We start from the raw sequence: 18366 nt of genomic DNA, 5'->3' as shown, positions 1-18366 counted from the left end.
TCTGTTTAACTTTCTGGCACCAGTTGATTAAAAAAAATATATATATATTAATTTTCCACTGGAGTACTCCTTTAATTATGACCAGACACATCTGCAGTTTTAAAAATGTTAAAATGCTTAAAATTGTGTCCCATTTTTTTTTAGTTGTTTAAATGTAGGGGGAGGGCCTAGAAGCTGTCGTATGGGGGCTACACATTAGGGCAGTGATGTCCAAACTGTGTCCCCCAACACCCCCCCCCCCCCCAAGATGATGGAAAACTACAACTTCCAGCGCTGTCCGAGCATGCTGGAAGTTGTAGTTTTGCAACATTTGGAGGGCTACATTTTGGAGACCACTGAACCAAGGCTACACATTAGAGATGAGCGAACTTACAGTAAATTCGATTCGTCACGAGCTTCTCGGCTCGGCAGTTGACTTATCCTGCATAAATTAGTTCAGCTTTCAGGTGCTCCGGTGGGCTGGAAAAGGTGGATACATTCCTAGGAAAGAGTCTCCTAGGACTGTATCCACCTTTTCCAGCCCACGGGAGCACCGGAAAGTTGAACTAATTTATGCAGGATAAGTCATCAACTGCCGAGCCGAGAAGTTCGTGACGAATCGAATTTACTGTAAGTTCGCTCATCTCTACTACACATTATTCCCCCCCTAAAGCTTACAGTATGTTTTTTTTTGTTTTATGCGGAGTCACAGATAAAAGGGCAAAATAGCCCCTAATGTCACTTTAAAGCTGGTCTGGGTCTGCTATGAGACTGCAGCTACCCTAAAAGGGAATCGGGAAGCATTAGGACTGCTTCATGAACTGTAGACATGGTGGTCTTTGAGAGCTGTGTATACAGTGACCAGGGAGGCAGGGTAGTAATAAACCATCTCTGCCTTCTGTCCGAATAGTCCAGCTCCCTCCTGCAGCTGCACCTTATAACTAAGGCCGGGTTCACACCAGGTTTTTGCAATACAGTTCCCGTATAAATATTTAATTTGAAAACGGGATGGAACCGTACTATAGACTGTATGCATTAACTCTCCATTGAAAACAGTTTTTTTTTTCTTGGAATTTTAATCAAACAAGTGAAACTTTATTCATAATGGAATGAAAAGTTAAAAACGTATGTTTTTTTTTTTTTTTTCTTTAAAAAACAAATGCAACCGGGCATCATTTTTCAAACCGTTTACAGATTAAAATTTGTACACATGTTTTGACAGTTTAGTCCGGTTATGAGGAATCCGTATTTTTTTTTTTTTCATCCGAAACTTTATACGTCAACTGTATTGCAAAAACGTTGTGTGAACCCAGCCTATGAGACATCCTTGCAGAGTCACGTGGACCAACCACGAGTTTTGCGTCATCTGGGGATCCACAAGCTGTTAACTACAGGATTGATAGAATGTGATGCATATTGTTATTAACCTCTTAAGGACCAGGCACGTATGAGTACGTCCCTGCACCCTGGGTCTTAAAGACCAGGCACGTACTCATACGTCCGTGGGAATTTCGCATCCCGCTGTGCGCCGGGCGGGGACCGGACCGGGGTGACTGCTGATATCGATCAGCAGTCACCCCGCGCAAATGCCCAAGGGGGGTCATCAGACCCCCCCCCCATGTCGGCGATCGGCGCAAATCGCAAGTGAATTCACACTTGCGATTCCGGGTCATTCCGGGTCTATGGTGACCCGGAATATAAGGGGGATCGCGGGTGTCTGACACCCACAATCCCCCTGAAGAGATAGGAGTTAGGTGGCAGGGGTGCCACCCCTCCTATCCCTGCTATTGGTGGTCTAGACGCGACCACCAATAGCAGATCGGGGGCGGGGGGGTTAACTTTCGTTTTCCCCATCCTGCCCACCCACAATAGGCGGTGCAGGATGGGGAAACGACGGGGATCGGCGCTGGAGTCCACTTGCCAATCTGCGGAGGCTGCGGGCGACGATCGCTGTCTGAGATCAGCGGGCAGTGATGTCTTGCAGCAGGCTCTCTGGATCCGACGGAAGCTGATAAGTTGCCTAGCAACATCTGGAGGGCTGCAGTCCGAGACCACTATATAGTGGTCTCTATACTGTAGCACTCCAGATGTTGCAAAACTACAACTCCCAGCATGCCCAGACAGCTGTTTTGTACGGCAGTGTTTCCAAAAAGGAGCCTCCATCTGTTGCAGAACAACAACTCCCAGCATTTCTGGACAGCCACTGACTGTCCAGGCATGCTGGGAGTTTAGCAACAGCTGGAGGCACCCTGTTTGGGAATCACTGGTGTAGAATACCCCTATTTCCAACCCTATGCAATCCCTAATTTAGTCCTCAAATGCGCATGGCGCTCTCTCACTTCGGACCCCTGTCGTATTTCAAGGAAACAGTTTAGGGCCACATATGGGGTATCTCCGTACTCGGGAGAAATTACACTACAAATTTTGGGGGGCTTTTTCTCCTTTTACCCCTTATGAAAAGGGAAAGTTGGGGGTCTACACCAGCCTGTTAGTGTAAAAATTTTATTTTTTTTTTTACACCAACATGCTGGTGTTGCCCTTTACTTTTTATTTTCACAAGAGGTAAAAGGAAAAAAAGACCCCCAAAATTTGTAATGCAATTTCTCCTGAGTACGGAAACACCCCAGATGTGGGCGTAAAATGATCTGCGGGCGCACAACAAGGCTCAAGAGTGAGAGCGCACTGTACATTTGAGGCCTAAATTGGTGATTTGCACAGGGGTGGCTGATTTTACAGCGGTTCTGACATAAACGCAAAAAAATAAATACCGACATGTGACCCCATTTTGGAAACTACACCCCTCACGGAATGTAACAAGGGGTATAGTGAGCCTTAAAATAGGGAAAAAAAAAGCCCCCCAAAATTTGTATCCCCATTTCTTCTGAAAAAGAAAATACCCCATATGTGGATGTAAAGTGCTCTGCGGGTGAACTACAATGCTCAGAAGAGAGGGAGCGCCATTGGGATTTTGAAGAGAAAATGTGTCCGGAATTGAAGGCCACGTGTGTTTACAAAGCCCCCATAGTGCCAGAACAATGGACCCCCCACATGTGACCCCATTTTGGAAACTACACCCCTCACGTAATGTAATAAGGGGTGCAGTGAGCATTTACACCCCACAGGTGTCGGACAGATTTTTTGAAACAGTGGTCCGTGAAAATTAAAAATTTTATTTTTCATTTGCACAGCCCACTGTTCTAAAGATCTGTCAAATGCCAGTGGGTTGTAAATACTCACTGCACCCCTTCTTAAATTCTGTGAGGGGTGTAGTTTCCAAAATGGGGTCACGTGGGGGGGTCCACTGTTCTGGCACCACGGGGGCTTTGTAAACGCACATGGGCCCTGACTACCATTCCAAACAAATTCACTCTTCAAAAGCTCAATGGCGCTCCTCCTCTTCTGAGCATTGTAGTTCGACCGCAGAGCACTTGACTTCCACACATGGGGTATTTCCATACTCAGAAGAAATGGGGTTACAAATTTTGGGGGGTATTTTCCTCTATTAACCCTTGCAAAAATGTGAAATTTGGGGGGAAACACACATTTTAGTGAAATGCAAAAGTCGTGAAACCCGTGGGATATTAAGGCTCACTTTATTCCTTGTTACGTTCCTCAAGGGGTCTGGTTTCCAAAATGGTATGGCATGTGTTTTTTTTTTGCTGTTCTGGCACCATAGGGGCTTCCTAAATGCAATATGCCCCCCAAAAAAACCATTTCAGAAAAACGTACTCTCCAAAATCCCCTTGTCGCTCCTTCCCTTCTGAGCCCTCTACTGCGCCCGCCGAACACTTTACATAGACATATGAGGTATGTGCTTACTCAAGATAAATTGGGCTACAAATACAAACATACATTTTCTTCTTTTACCCCTTGTAAAAATAAAAAAATTGGTTCTACAAGAACATGCGATGAAAAAAAAAAATGAGATTGTGAATTTTCTCCTTCACTTTGCTGCTATTCCTGTGAATCACCTAAAGGGTTAAAATGATGACTGAATGTCATTTTGAATACTTTGGTGGGTGCAGTCTTTATAATGGGGTAATTTGTGGGGTATTTCTAATATGAAGACCCTTCAAATCCACTTCAAACCTGAACTGGTCCCTGAAAAATAGTGAGTTTGAAAATTTTGTGAAAAATTGGAAATTTGCTGCTGAACTTTGAAGCCCTCTGGTGTCTTCCAAAAGTAAAAACACGTCAATTTTATGATGCAAACATAAAGTAGACATATTGTATATGTGAACCCAAATTTTTTTTATTTGGAATATCCATTTTTCTTACAAGCAGAGAGCTTCAAAGTTAGAAAAATGCTAAATTTTCAATTTTTTCATAAAATTTTGGGATTTTTCCCCAAGAAAGGATGCAAGGTACGACAAAAATTTACCACTATGTTAAAGTAGAATATGTCACGAAAAAACAATCTCGGAATAAGAATGATAACTAAAAGCATTCCAGAGTTATTAATGTTTAAAGTGACAGTGGTTAGATATGCATAAAATGGCCGGGTCCTAAGGTGTAAAATGGCCTGGTCCTTAAGAGGTTAATTTAGTATTTGTTTCTTTGTATCAGTTACAGCAGTAAGGTTGATTTGCTGAAGATATTAGTTGCAGCATCATACCAAGACATCCCTTCCTTGGATGAGATTGTCAGACCAGCCGCTGTAGTACGGTTAAGAAATCAACTCTTGGAAGCAGAATACTACAATTTAGCCATAGAGGTACAGTATTTTATTTGCTAGTGACTGATGCATGAATCCTACCTCCTTACAAGCTTTAATATATCTATAGCTCCTTTCCTAACTTTCTTCATACAGTGGCCTAAATAAGCATTGCTGGGGGTAGGCCTCAGGTCATTGTGTGTTGTTTATGAAGTGTTTTATATGACCTGGTTTCCTACAGCCTATGCAAAGCACAACTCAGGATTTACTCCGAAAAGAAAAGTAGAGGAGAAAAAGTACCTGGGTGACAGATGTCGGCAGGATGTTTAAAAGGCATCTGCAATCTCTTAAAGGGGTACTCCGCCCCTAGACATCTTATCCTCTATCCAAGGGGTAGGGGATAAGATGTCTGATCGCGAGGGTCCCGCTGCTGGGGTCCCCTGCGATCTCAGCTGTGGCACCCCAGACATCCGGTGCACAGAGCAAACTTCGCGATGCAGGGCAGAGGCTTGTGATGTCAGGGTCGCCCTATTCATGATGTCACAGCCACGCTCCCTCAAGGCAAGTCTATGGGAGGGGGCGTGACGGCCGTCACGCCCCCTCCCATAAACTTGCATTGAGGGGGTGTGGCCATGAAATCACACGCGGGGTGTGGCTGTCATGTCACACGCCTCTGGCGCTGCACCAGACGGCTGGACCCCTGTGATCAGACATCTTATCCTCTATCCTTTGGATAGGGGATAAGATGTCTAGGGGCGGAGTACCCCTTTAAGCTCGAGAGTAACGCAATCAGGAGATGTATCGGACAAAATTAAATAAACACTCTCGCAAATGGAGATGGGTTAGGGTTGATTTAACTGTATTTTTAATTGACTTATATGTAACGTGTGTACGAACTTACATCGAAATACATCTAGCCATTTGAAAGTTATGCTGGAACATACATGCGGTATGCACATATATACATGCAAAAGATTTGTCGCAGCACTCTCCACATAGTGAAAAAAAATCTCAAAATGTTTTGGCTCAATTCATAGCCAATTTGAGCCAATAAATTTTGGCATTTTTTTCACTATTTGGAGGCTATGAATTGAGCCAATACATTTTTCGTTTTTTTTTTTTCACTATTTGGAGAGTTCTGCGACATCTCTTTTGCATATATATAATGGACTTTAATTGGGTCTAAGGACGCTGGCACCAAACAAGGGACTGGATAAGAAGTGCTGCAAACCTTGTGGTTTACTATATATAGAGAGATAGATATGAGAGAGAGATGAGATGAGAGAGAGAGAGGGAGGGAGGAGAGAGAGGAGGAGGAGGGAGAGAGGAGAGGAGAGAGAGAGGAGAGGAGAGAGGAGAGGAGAGGGGGAGTGAGGGAGTGAGAGAGAGATATATATAGATTAATTGATTGATTGATTTTTGTAGTGAGGCATTTCTCCTTTTTCCTGCTCTCATCCTATACAGATTCTTACATAATGTATCTACTAACTACCCATAATGGAGTATTGTATAGTGCACTTCATAGCTTTGCTCTTTTTCAATTGCTATCCAATTAGGTATCCACAAAGATGGGGCTGGACCCTTCTGGTGTATGGCATGCCTGGGGCATGGCTTGTCTTAAGTCTGATAATTTACCTGGCGCGAGGGAGAAGTTCAGCAGATGTATGAAAGCACCTTTAGATCTGAACCAAAGGAATATTGGGTCCAAGCCCTTGGAAGATGTTATTCAGCAATTGGAGTCTGCAGCCAAACCCCTTCTACTGGTGGTAAGGCATCGTTCCTTTGTGACTATGTATAGTTCCACAAAATGATTTAGTAATTTTTTACTCTTCATTTCCGTGGGAGGCTTTATGCCAGCGCCATAGAAATGAATAGTAAAAGTGACTTCCGTTTGATACAGCAACTGTAGGTTTGAGCAAGTCCAATGTGCGGCCACATGACGTAACAATGGGACTGTCGGAGCTTCTATCTTGAGAGGAAAGCTGCTATTAAGGGAATTACCTTAAAGAGCACCTATGGTCATTTCTAAAAATGCAATGTAGTTGTATGTATAGATTTCTGGGGGGGGATGGTTGGTCGGTCCGTCCGCCTTCTTCTAAAGTGGTCAGTCTTGCAAGATCCTGCTGGCTCTGAGCATGTTCTGCCTGCATGTAAGTTATTCACGAGTGCTGTATCTCCGGCTCTCCCAAAGAGATGCTTGGAGGGGGGGTGTCGGCCGCCACTTCATTCTGTGGTTGACACTGCTCAGTGCATGGTGAGAGCCGAGGCTCCGGGTACGAGATCGTCCCAGTGGCCGGAGTCCCAGCGGTCGGATCCCCCGTGATCAGACACTTATTCTCTATTCTGTGGATAGGGTACAAGTTCTTAAGAACCGGAGATCCCCTTTAAGGCAAAGAAATGCTGCTTCCTTAAAGGGGTTATCCAGCCAAAGACATCTTATCCTCTATCCAAAGGATAAGGGATAAGATGTCCAATAGTGGGGGGCCCATTGCTGGGACCCCCTGCGATCTTGGTGCAGCACCCGCATTCTATGCCTGGCTGCGTCTCCAGTCTTGGAAAGCTCTTTGTTTCCGGGACTGGAGACTTGAGGCAACGTCATGCCACAACCCCTCTGTTAATGTCTATGGGAGGGGGTGTATTATTGAGTCACGTCTCCTGTCCCAGAAACAAAGCGCTTCCCAAGACTGGAGACGCAGCCCAGCATAGAATGTGGGTGCTGCAGGGGGGTCCCAGCGGCGGGTCCCCCCACAATCAGATAGGGGATAAGATGCATTTTCATATTTTATGTCATTGCTGATTTAATGTATAATATATCTTTGTTTCTGAGGCCACATTTGATCTTGTTCTTTTCCTGCAGAAAGATGATGAATATTTTGCCACCTTAAAAGAACTGGAAGTTACCCTTAAAGCGCGCTGCCTTTGGTACGAGATGATGCCCGAGGGGAAGATCCAAAATAACACCTATTACCAAGAATGCCTCTATTACCTGCACACCTATGGCACACACCTGGGAATTATACAGTTCTATATGAGACATGACCTCATGCGAGATGCTTTACTGCATTTGTTGCACAAGGTAGAGTTTTCTGGTTTTATGTAACAAAAATGTTAATTAGTGCAAAATTGCATAATTTTTAAAGATTCCTGCATGTTCTCCATAGGTACATACTTGTTTACACCCAGTTGCTTAGACCTGTACACACTTAATACTATTTATGTTTGAGTGTTTGCTGCAGTTGTATCCGGTCTACGTCAACCTTTTCTGTGTTTTTCGAAGACTTTAACCAGCACCTATACATTGCGGAAAGCAATCCGAAAGAGGACAGAGTTTTGTGTGTTAGATGTATTTATTGGACAAAAATGTTCTAGTTTTGCGGTCGGCAAGCAGGGTTCTTAAAAATGGTGAGAAATTTTAACACAAGGGGGGAAGATTTGCCAATATATAAACTAAAGGGTCTAATAGGGTTATCGAGGAATAGAAAAAAAGAAAAAGAAAACAGCACCACACCTGTCCTTAGGTTGTGTGTGGTATAACAACTTGGCTCTATGGAACTAAGCTGCAATACCACAGGCAACCCGAGAACAGGTTTGGTGCTGTTTTCTGAAGAAATCAGCTCTGTTTTCTAAGATATGATAACCATTTACTGTGGTGCAAGTCACAAGTTTATTCTTTTTGCTTAAAATGTACCTGTCGCCAAATATACTGTTCTCATCTACCTCAGGTTATGTTCCCCAACTACTCCTAACACCCCTACAGCCCTTAAAAAAAAAATGTCCCCTTTAAAAAGCTGTGTATCTTACCTTTCTTCTTGCTAAGATGCAATTTCCCAGCAGGAGAAAGTGGGCGTTTCCCAGCAGGCATGACATCACTGAAGCCTGCTGAGGGACCACTTCCGCCCACACATGGTTACAGTGCTGTGATGAATAGAAGCCCTCAGGCTCTGTGCATGTTTCAGTCTGTGTTGCCATCAGTGATTCTCTCCTTCAGCATTCAGTCTGTGCAGCTTTCTGTGAGAATCTGTGGAGCTTTCACTTTCTGTGCAGTTGACAATCAAGCTCTGTGCAGAGAAACACTTCCTGAGTACGTACTCCTGCCAGGCCGGGAGGAGACCAAACTCACTGTATTAATTGTGGTATGGAACAGAACAGAGCCACCTAGTGGACATTTTTATATTACATTTTAAATAATTTATGTTGATCATTTTAAAAGCAAGTGAATGGGAAAGTGTCTGCTAATTACATAAGGAACACTATATTAAAAGTTGTTTTATTGGTGACAGGTTCTCTTTAAAATGCACTAGACATTTGGGGGGTTTGCAAGAATAAATCTGCCCAAAAGTATATTGGGAAATTGCAGAACTTTTCATGCTAAACCTAGAAAGCCTTATTTACAAGAAATGAAAACCTATATCCTCCCCGCTTTCACTCTCTCTGCTCAGACTCTACTTATTAGAACATGGTTATCTAATAGCTTATACATAGCTTATCCCTCTGCTCTACACAAAGTAGTATAACTAAAATATAAATAAATACTGGCGCAACAAGTGTACGTAAATATTTTTTTTTCTTATTTTCATTTTTTTGTATCTTGCTTAAAAGTAAAAACCTACAATATTGCACAAAGCCGAGGCAGAGGAGCGTTTCATTATATATAATATAATGAAACGCTCTCCCATACCGCTATACCGGTCGGGCCCCTCCCCCACCCTCCGAGTCAATAAAAAAAATTAAACTTGCCCGTAATGGGGGTGGTCCAGGCCATCCTTCCTTCATGTAGTGTCCGGGGGCGTTCCGGGTGGAGGGTGGTCCGGTCCGGGCTGTCCTTCTTCTCCGGCGGTCATCTTCTCCACTCCGGGCAGGCTCCGGCCTAGTACGCTGCATAGACGCCGCTACGCCGTGACGTCAGGTGCGTCGCTGCGCACAGATATCACTGCGCAGCGGCGTCTATGCAGCGTTACTAGGCCGGAGCCTGCCCGGAGTTAAGAAGATGACCGCCGGAGAAGGACAGCCCGGACCGGACCACCCTCCACCCGAAACGCCCCCGGACACTACATGAACGATGGATGGATGGCCCGGAGCACCCTGGCAGGTAGGGGAGAGAAGCGGGTGGTGGTGGCGGCGACGGCGGTCTATGGCCCCGCAAAAGCCACTGCAGTGCATTGATTTAAAGCGCCCGCTTTAAATCAATGATCTGCAGCGGTGTCGCAGGGGGTTAAATAGCCGATAACTTATACCGGAATATCGGTATAAGTTATCTGCTATCGGCCCTAACCTGCACCGATTATCGGTATCGGCCCTAAAAAAACGATATCGGTCGATCCCTAATATAAATATTATAATATAATCTTTTTAATATATCCATCTCCACCCATTCCATAGGAACGCTAGTGAAGCATACACTTCAAAGTAGTATAAATTTGGAATACTGTGCTCTTTTTGGGAATCATTAGCCAATGACAAATGCAGTGTTTCCCAACCAGGGTGCCTCCAGCTGTTGCAAAACTATAACTCCCAGCATGCTCGGACAGCCTTCGGCTGTCCGAGCATGCTGGGAATTGTAGTTTTGCAACAGCTGGAGGCACTCTGGGAATCACTGAACTAATGTGTTATCCTTACAATTAGAGATGAGCGAACTTACAGTAAATTCGATTCGTCACGAACTTCTCGGCTCGGCAGTTGATGACTTTTCCTGCATAAATTAGTTCAGCTTTCAGGTGCTCCCTTGGGCTGGAAAAGGTGGATACAGTCCTAGGATACTCTTTCCTAGGAATGTATCCACCTTTTCCAGAGCACCTGAAAGCTGAACTAATTTACGCAGGAAAAGTCATCAACTGCCGAGCCGACAAGTTCGTGACGAATCGAATTTACTGTAAGTTCGCTCATCTCTACTTACAATGTCACATACAGCATAGAATATCTGTGTAATGTATACCTCTCCCTTTTTTATGCCTTCCATGACTGTTTTCTATATTTGTATTGCTTTTGCTTACTTTGGTAGTCTGTCTTTGTTTTCCATGTAGGAATGTCCTGGAGATATTTTTATTGAAGGCATTTTTGTGCCCAGCTATGAGAGTGGCAAGCTGCAAGTGCTGGAAACCATGTTAGAATCTCTTGACTCTAGCCTGGAGAGTTGGAGCACCTACCTCATCGATGCCTGCAAACATCTCCAGCAGAAGAACTACTACAACATCTTGTATGAACTCCAGCAGTTCATGAAAGTGAGTATATATGTCCATAATTTAATATTTTCCTCTCAAGTGGCATCATCTGTTCTTATAACGGGAGGGCAAACACGGAGGAATCGGATGCTGAATCTGGTTTATTGAGGCCATGAGATGTTTCAGTTTTGTCTAAGTTAAAGGGGTATTCCATGAAAAAACTTTTTTTTTATATATCAACTGGCTCCAGAAAGTTAAACAGATTTGTAAATTACTTCTATTAAAAAATCTTAATCCTTTCAATAATTATTAACTGCTGAAGTTGAGTTGTTGTTGTTTTCTGTCTGGCAACAGTGTGCAGTTCCCGAGACAAGTAGAGATGTCAGCAGAGAGCAGAGTAGAAGTGGTTTGCTATGGGGATTTGCTTCTAAACTGGGCGGTTCCCGAGACAAGTGTCATCAGAGAGGACTTAGACAGAAAAAACAGCTCAACTTCAGCAGCTCATAAGTACTGAAAGGATTAAGATTTTTTAATAAAAGTAATTTACAAATCTGTTTTTTTTTTTTTTTTATATATCAACTGGCTCCAAAAAGTTAAAGTTTTCCTGGATTACCCCTTTAAGAAGGTACTTCTGGGAACACCACTTTTGTTACATTGTGTAAGACATTGCTTTAGGGCGTTAAAGGGGTACTCCCTTTATATGAACTGGTGCCAGAAAGTTAAACAGATTTGTAAATTACTTCTATTTAAAAATCTCAATCCTTCCAGTACTTATCAGCTGCTGTATGATCCACAGGAAGTTCTTTTCTTTTTTGAATTTCCTTTCTGTATGACCACAGTGCTCTCTGCTGACACCTCTGCACATTTTAGGAACTTTCAAAAAGAAAAGAACTTCCTGTGGAGCATACAGCGGCTGATAAGTACTGGAAGGATTAAGATTTTTTAATAGAAGTAATTTACAAATCTTTTTAACTTTCTGGCACCAGTTGATTTAAAAGAAAATGTTTTTGAGTGGTGTACCCCTTTAAGGACTTACATTTTATTTTATTTTTGCACTTTCATTTTTTCCTCCTCCACGTTCTAAAAATCATAACTCTTTCAATTTTCCACCCACAGACCCATATGAGGGTTCGATTTTTGCGCCACCAATTTTAGTTTGTAATGACAACAATCATTTCACCACAAAATCTACGGTAATCAGCCATAACAGTTATGCCACCAGCCACTGTTGCTGCCTACAGCTATGACCCATCGGGGCCGTGGACTCCACAAGACTTCTGAAAGAGTCCTGTGGTAAATCTGGCACCAAGACAAGACATTAGCATTAAAGTGGTTTTTTTTATAAGCCAGGATTTCTATAAAATCATGGTGGGATCCTCCGCTAATGCTGGACATCTGCGATCAGGCCTATGTCGGGCATTAATCACTTAGACACTGCGATCAGTTGATTGCGGCCTTTAAAACTGGAAAAAACTAATGTTAAAAAAAAAATTTGGGTGTCATGACCACCACAGCGAGATCTCGATCAGCTGACCCTATGCAGACTAAAAAATTGTGAATAAGATGTCCCCAAAAATATTAATGACTGTGAATAAGCTCATTCCCTAATAATAATTTGATCACACCCCTTTTCCCATTTTTCAAAATAAAATAATGTAAACAAAAATAAACATGTGGTATCACCGCTACTGTAAAGTCTGAACTATTAAAATATAATGTTAATGAAACCGCACGGTTAATGGCGTAAATGTCAAGAAAAAATACTCATGTCCAGAATTCATGATTTGTGGTCACTTCATATACCAGAAAGAAATTATTAAAAAGTGATCCAAACAAAAATGGTACCAATAAAAGAATAAAATCACAGCGCAAAAAAATGTGCCCTCAAAAATTCCTGTAAACGGAAAAATAAGTGTTATAGGAGTCAGAAGAGGAGAATTTTTAGCATGCTTATTTTATTTGAACAAAATATTTTTTTTTTTAGTAGTAAAGAAGTAAAAAAGCAGTAAAATAAAACAAAACTTGTATAAATTGTGTAACGTCTTAATTGTATTGACCTACAGATTAAAGAGAGGTCACTATGAAAAGTGCCTGCGTAGGAATGGAAGCCTCCAAAATGGCGTTTCCCTATCGGCTCCATCGGGGGACACAGACCATGGGGTGTATGCTGCTGTCTCTAGGAGGCATGACACCATGGCAACAAAAAGTTGGCTCCTCCCAGCAGGATATACCCGCCTCTAGGCCCTGAGCTAATCAGTTAAGCTTAGTGTCTGAAGGAGGTGGACATGGTCTGGATTTCTCCAGACCAGATCTTATGTTTTATTATTTTCCCAGTTAGGGAATGTGTTTAGTTTTTTATTCCTTTTTCTTACATGTTTTCAGGTGGGGACTCAGGAACTGTGGCTCACTGTTTCCCCATTGCGAGTAAGGGGGCACAGACATTACGTATATGCGCTGTTAACCCCCTCTCGCCAACGATCAGCGCCTGGGGTTGTACCTCATGGGTCCGGGTCCCCCTATTCCCTGCTCGCTCGCACATGGTAGCTCGGCGTGATGCAGGAAACAAAAGCTGACTGAAGACCTCGCTGAAGACTTCATTAGGTAAGTTTTTCTGACTGAGGTGAGTATATATTTTCTCCCCTAGATGCTGACTTGCAACCTCTGGAGACCCTCATTTTTTGGACCACCTTTCAGGTCTAAGGGGCTGGCTCTATCTTCAAAGCAGGGGCGAGCAAGGGCATTTTGGGAAGGAAGGGGTTACTTTTTATTAAGTACGTGTGGTGTGTGTGTGTTTTTTATACTATGCGGCTGTACTGTTCGGCGCACGGAGCGCCGACTTAATTTCGGTTTCGGTAGCAGACGTACATGTGTATCGCCCGCTCACTTCCCCGTAGACGTGCGCCCGGGGCAAGGAGCGGGCGCCAGTACTATTCTTCTTCACGGACGCCGGAGCTTACTAGAGGCGCAAACCGCCCTCCAATCAGCACTGTGCGTGCGATTTTCGGGGGCAGAGGCCAATTAGACAGTGCCTCTGCTCCAGGCACGCCCCTCTATGGTTATTGGCTGGCCTGTTTCTCCCTCTTTCTCTGAGTGGAGTTCTCCTCACAGCAGCTGCCACAGGGGACACAGACTCGGGTGAGAGAGTTCTTTTTTCATTATATCCATACCCAGAACTGTTCCTCCCTCTAAACGGACAACTGGCATTAGTTTCCTATTTTGTCTGTAAGGCCTGTAATTCCAAAATGCCTGGTTCTGCTGAACCCACTTGCTCTGCCTGCTTCTCTGCTGCCCCAGACCCCATGGTACCCCCGGATGCTCTTTCAGTTCCGGTGGATTTGGCCGCCCCTCCAGCCTGGGTTTCTTCCCTGTCCCAGTATATGGCTGACTTGACTCAAGTCTCCCGTTCGGTGGCTGAGGCCTCCCGTGACGTGGTGTCTGCCTTGAAGAAGTCTTCCCTGCGCCGACCCTCTAAAGGGACCCGCTCCCCTTCTCCACATACCTCACGCTCTCACAAGCGTACTAGGGGTGCATCTTCTGACTCTTCCATTGAGTCTTCAGGTAGACGTGGGCGTTCCCCTCATGGGTCCCGCCCCCGGGTTATCTGGTCACAAACGTCGCTCCTCCAGAGGACGTTCCCGCAGTTGGCACTCTGCCTCGCCAGAGCCGCGTACCCAATCAGGGTCGCCCCCCTACAGGGCTGCCTCCACTCGTTCACATTGTCCTGGTGAACTGGCGGATGAGGCTTTTGAATCGGCATCTGACTCGGAAGACCACTTGGATTCAGTTGAAACTGTGAACTCATTGGTTGCGGCCATAAGAGACACCTTTCACTTAGAGGACCCAGGATCTTCGGACGTGACTCCTGAAGTATCCTTTCATCGTGCTAAACTGGCACCTCAAAGGTTCAGCTCTTACGCTGAATTTGACACCATTCTGGAATCTGCATGGAAACATCCAAACAAGAGGTTCCCGGGAATTAAAAAGGTTCAGGTGCGTTACACATTCGACAAGGACCTTTTCTCTAAGGTGGATTCCCCTCCCTCGGTGGACCCACCAATTTCCCGCCTCTCTAAGGCTACCACACTGCCACTGGCAGATGCGGCTGCTTTCAAGGACCCGACGGACAAGAAGGTGGAGTCCTTAGCGAAGTTTGCCTCTGAAGCAGCAGGCTCTTCCCTACTTCCCACCTTCGTCTCGGCTTGGGAGTCCAAAGCCCTATCGTTGTGGTGCTCAAAACTCCGTCAGGGTATCCAGGCGGATCCCCCCCCCCCCAGAGGATCTGTCTGCCTTGGTTCTCCAATGCTCTAAAGCTGGCGAAATTCTGTGCACAGCTTCCATGCAGTCAGCCCGTTGTGCTGCCTTTGCTGTGGGACACCTGGCGGCTCTCCGCCGTTCCATGTGGCTTAAGGCTTGGGATGCGGATGCCGCTTCCAAAAGGTCTCTCACCGAGCTTCCTTTTACTGGTGTCCGTCTTTTTGGCAAGCGCCTTGACGAGATTATTTCTGAGCGACGGGGGGCAAGTGTTCCTTGTTGCCTCAAAATAAGGCTTGTTCTACTTCCCAGAGGAAGTCCTCTTCCTTTCGGACTTTTGGCCCCAATAAGGGGTCCCTCGTTCCGGGCGCGCCCGTCTTGGAAGTCGGACACCAACCGTTCCGGCCGTTTTGCGGCCAAATCGGGCAACCGCAAACATACTTCCACATGAAGTTATGCCCCCACCCGCAGATTTTTCTCGGTGGGAGGTCGTCTCTTATTTTTTCGAGACGTCTGGACCACACACATTCAGGACTATTGGGTCAGGGACGTGGTGTCCCAACGGGTACCGAATTGAGTTTGCCTCCCTCCCGAGGGATCATTTTTTTTCAGTCCTGGGCTCCCCGGTCTCCTTCTCTGGCGAAGCAGTTTCAAGAGGCTCTTCGGTCCCTGCTTCTCCAGGGAGTAATTGTCCCCGTTCCTCCAAGGGAATGTTTTCGGGGTTTCTATTCCAATCTTTTTGTGGTCCCCAAGAAGGGCGGTTCGGTGCGGCCAATCCTGGACCTCAAGCGTCTAAACCGTCATCTTCTCATCCGCCACTTCCGAATGGAATCCCTCTGTTCGATAGTGGCATCCATGGAACAAGGGGAATTTCTTTCTTCGGTGGACATCAAAGATGCCTACCTCCATGTTCCAATATTTCCCATCCATCAACGGTACCTCCGTTTTGCGGTTCCGGAGGGGCATTTTCAATTCGTAGCCCTCCCCTTTAGTCTGTCCACTGCTCCTCGGGTCTTTACCAAGATCCTTGCGCCAGTGATAGCCCTGATGCGGTCGAGAGGCGTCTCAGTGATCCCTTACCTAGACGACCTTCTCATCAAGGCTCCCACCAGAGTCCAGACCCTGGAGAATGTGGATCTCACCCTCCAGACCCTGGATCGCTTCGGGTGGATGGTCAACAGGGACAAGTCTGTCCTTTCTCCCACCCAGTCTCTGATATTCCTGGGACTTCAATTCAACACGGCCTCTGCCCGGATTTGCCTTCCACCGGACAAACGTCTGACTCTCCTGTCAGGAGTCCGCTCCCATCTGGCCCAGGTCCCAGTTTCCATCCGCGTTTGCATAGATGTTTTGGCTCCGATGGTAGCGGCCAAGGAGGCCGTACCCTTTGCCCAGTTTCATTACCGTCCCCTTCAACTGGCGATTCTCTCTCGATGGGACAGATCTCCTCTGTCTCTCGATCGCAAGATTGCTCTCTCTCGTCGGATCAGTCAGTCTCTGCTCTGGTGGCTCCGCTCCCTCTTTCTTCTTCAGGGGCGATCATTTCTTCCCCTCCACTGGCAGGTGGTTACAACGGATGCCAGTCTGTCGGGCTGGGGCGGTGTGTTCAGGGACTGGACGGTTCAAGGCCTCTGGTCTCCCCGGGAAGCCCTGCTTCCGATAAACCTCTTGGAACGGAGGGCGATTCTTCTTTGCCTTCTTCATTGGGAGTCCCTGCTTCAGTCCCGCCCTGTCCGCGTCCAGTCCGACAACGCCATGGCCGTGGCGTACATAAATCGGCAAGGCGGCACTCGCAGCTCGGCAGCCATGGCCAAGGTGACAAAGATTCTCATCTGGGCGGAAAACAAGGTTCCGGCCATTTCAGCGATTCACATTCCGGGTTTGCTCAACTGTGAAGCGGACTTTCTCAGCTGGTCCTCAGCCGACACCAGCGAGTGGTCCCTGAATCCAGAGGTCTTCGCGCAGATCTGCGACCTCTGGGGCATTACAGACGTGGACCTCTTCGCGTCTCGGCACAATCAGAAGATCCTTCCGTTTGTGGTGAAGTCCCTGGCGCTAGCTGTGGACGCCCTAGTGATTCCTTGGACGGGGTTTACTCTGCCCTATCTGTTTCCTCCCCTTCCGCTCCTTCCCAGGGTTCTGAGGAAGCTCAAAGCGGAGAAAGTTCCGGCCATACTGACAGCTCCAGATTAGCCCCGAGGGTCGTGGTACGCCGACGTGGGCAGGCTCCTGGACGACACTCCACTACGCCGTCCACTTCGTTCAGACCTACTGTCTCAGTGTCCTCTTTGCCACCCCAATTTACAGTCGCTGCATTTGACAGCGTGGCGGTTGAGACCGCGGTTTTGAGAGCCCGCGGTTTCTCTTCCAAAGTCATTCGCACCATGCTCAGGGCTCGTAAGCCCTCCTCTGCAAAAATTTACCACCATACTTGGCGGTCTTATTTTCATTGGTGCGAAGCTCAGGTTTTGTCTCCTGTTACTTTTTCTGTTCCCCGTCTTCTCTCTTTCTTGCAGTCGGGGTTGGAACTGGGTTTGTCTCTCAGTTCCCTTAAGGAAACTGCGTCCTCTGGCTTCTAATTCTCATGTCCGGACCTTTCTTCAAGGAGTGGTGCATGCTGCTCCTCCTTATCGGTCACCTTCTCCCCCTTGGGACTTGAATCTGGTCCTGGGGGTCCTCCAAGGTGAACCTTTTGAACCCCGTAGGGAGGTGTCCCTGCGTCTCCTTTCTTGGAAAGTGGCGTTTCTTGTTGCTATCACCTCCATTCGGAGGGTGTCTGAATTGGCAGCTCTCTCCTGCCGTTCTCCGTTTCTGGTGCTTCATCAGGACAAGGTTGTCTTATGGCCAGATCCTTCCTTTTTGCCTAAGGTTGTTTCGGCCTTTAATCTCAAGAGGACATTGTTCTTCTGTCCTTTTGGCACACTCCTTCTCATCCTAAGGAGCATTTACTCCACAAACTGGATGTAGTTCGGACTGTTAGGTCTTACCTCTCTGTCACTTCTTCGTTTCGTCAGTGTGATTCCTTTTTTGTCCTTACTGAAGATTGTCGCAAGGGACAACCTGCTTCCAAGGCCACCATTTCTCGGTGGATCCGGTCTGCCATTTCGGAAGCCTATCCCTGTAGGGGGAAGGTTCCTCCCTTCAGGGTTGTGGCTCATTCTACCCGTTCTGTTGGGGCATCCTGGGCTCTCCAGAACAAGGCCTCGGCCTCGCAGATTTGCAAGGCGGTTACTTGGTCGTCTTTGCACACTTTCTCGAGGTTTTACCGGGTTCATACCTTTGCATCGGCTGATGCTAGTCTGGGCCGTAAAGTGCTGCAGGCGG

The 18366-nt window shown here is 46.2% G+C and overlaps 1 protein-coding gene across 1 annotated transcript in view; it reads left to right on the top strand.

The window, feature by feature from the left end:
- ZFYVE26 (zinc finger FYVE-type containing 26) overlaps positions 1 to 18366 on the top strand; it is a 106690-nt gene that overhangs the window by 70080 nt on the left and 18244 nt on the right. The window contains exons 32-35 of the mRNA XM_056547099.1: positions 4546 to 4693; positions 6190 to 6399; positions 7491 to 7709; positions 10654 to 10851. Of these exons, the coding sequence (XP_056403074.1) occupies positions 4546 to 4693; positions 6190 to 6399; positions 7491 to 7709; positions 10654 to 10851 (775 nt within the window). The remainder of the gene's footprint in view (positions 1 to 4545; positions 4694 to 6189; positions 6400 to 7490; positions 7710 to 10653; positions 10852 to 18366) is intronic.

This window comes from Hyla sarda, chromosome 11 (genome assembly GCF_029499605.1).
Source record: "Hyla sarda isolate aHylSar1 chromosome 11, aHylSar1.hap1, whole genome shotgun sequence".
Lineage (NCBI taxonomy): Eukaryota > Metazoa > Chordata > Amphibia > Anura > Hylidae > Hyla > Hyla sarda.
Note: the sequence above shows the minus strand (reverse complement) of the source record. Positions and strands in the feature narration are given on the sequence as shown.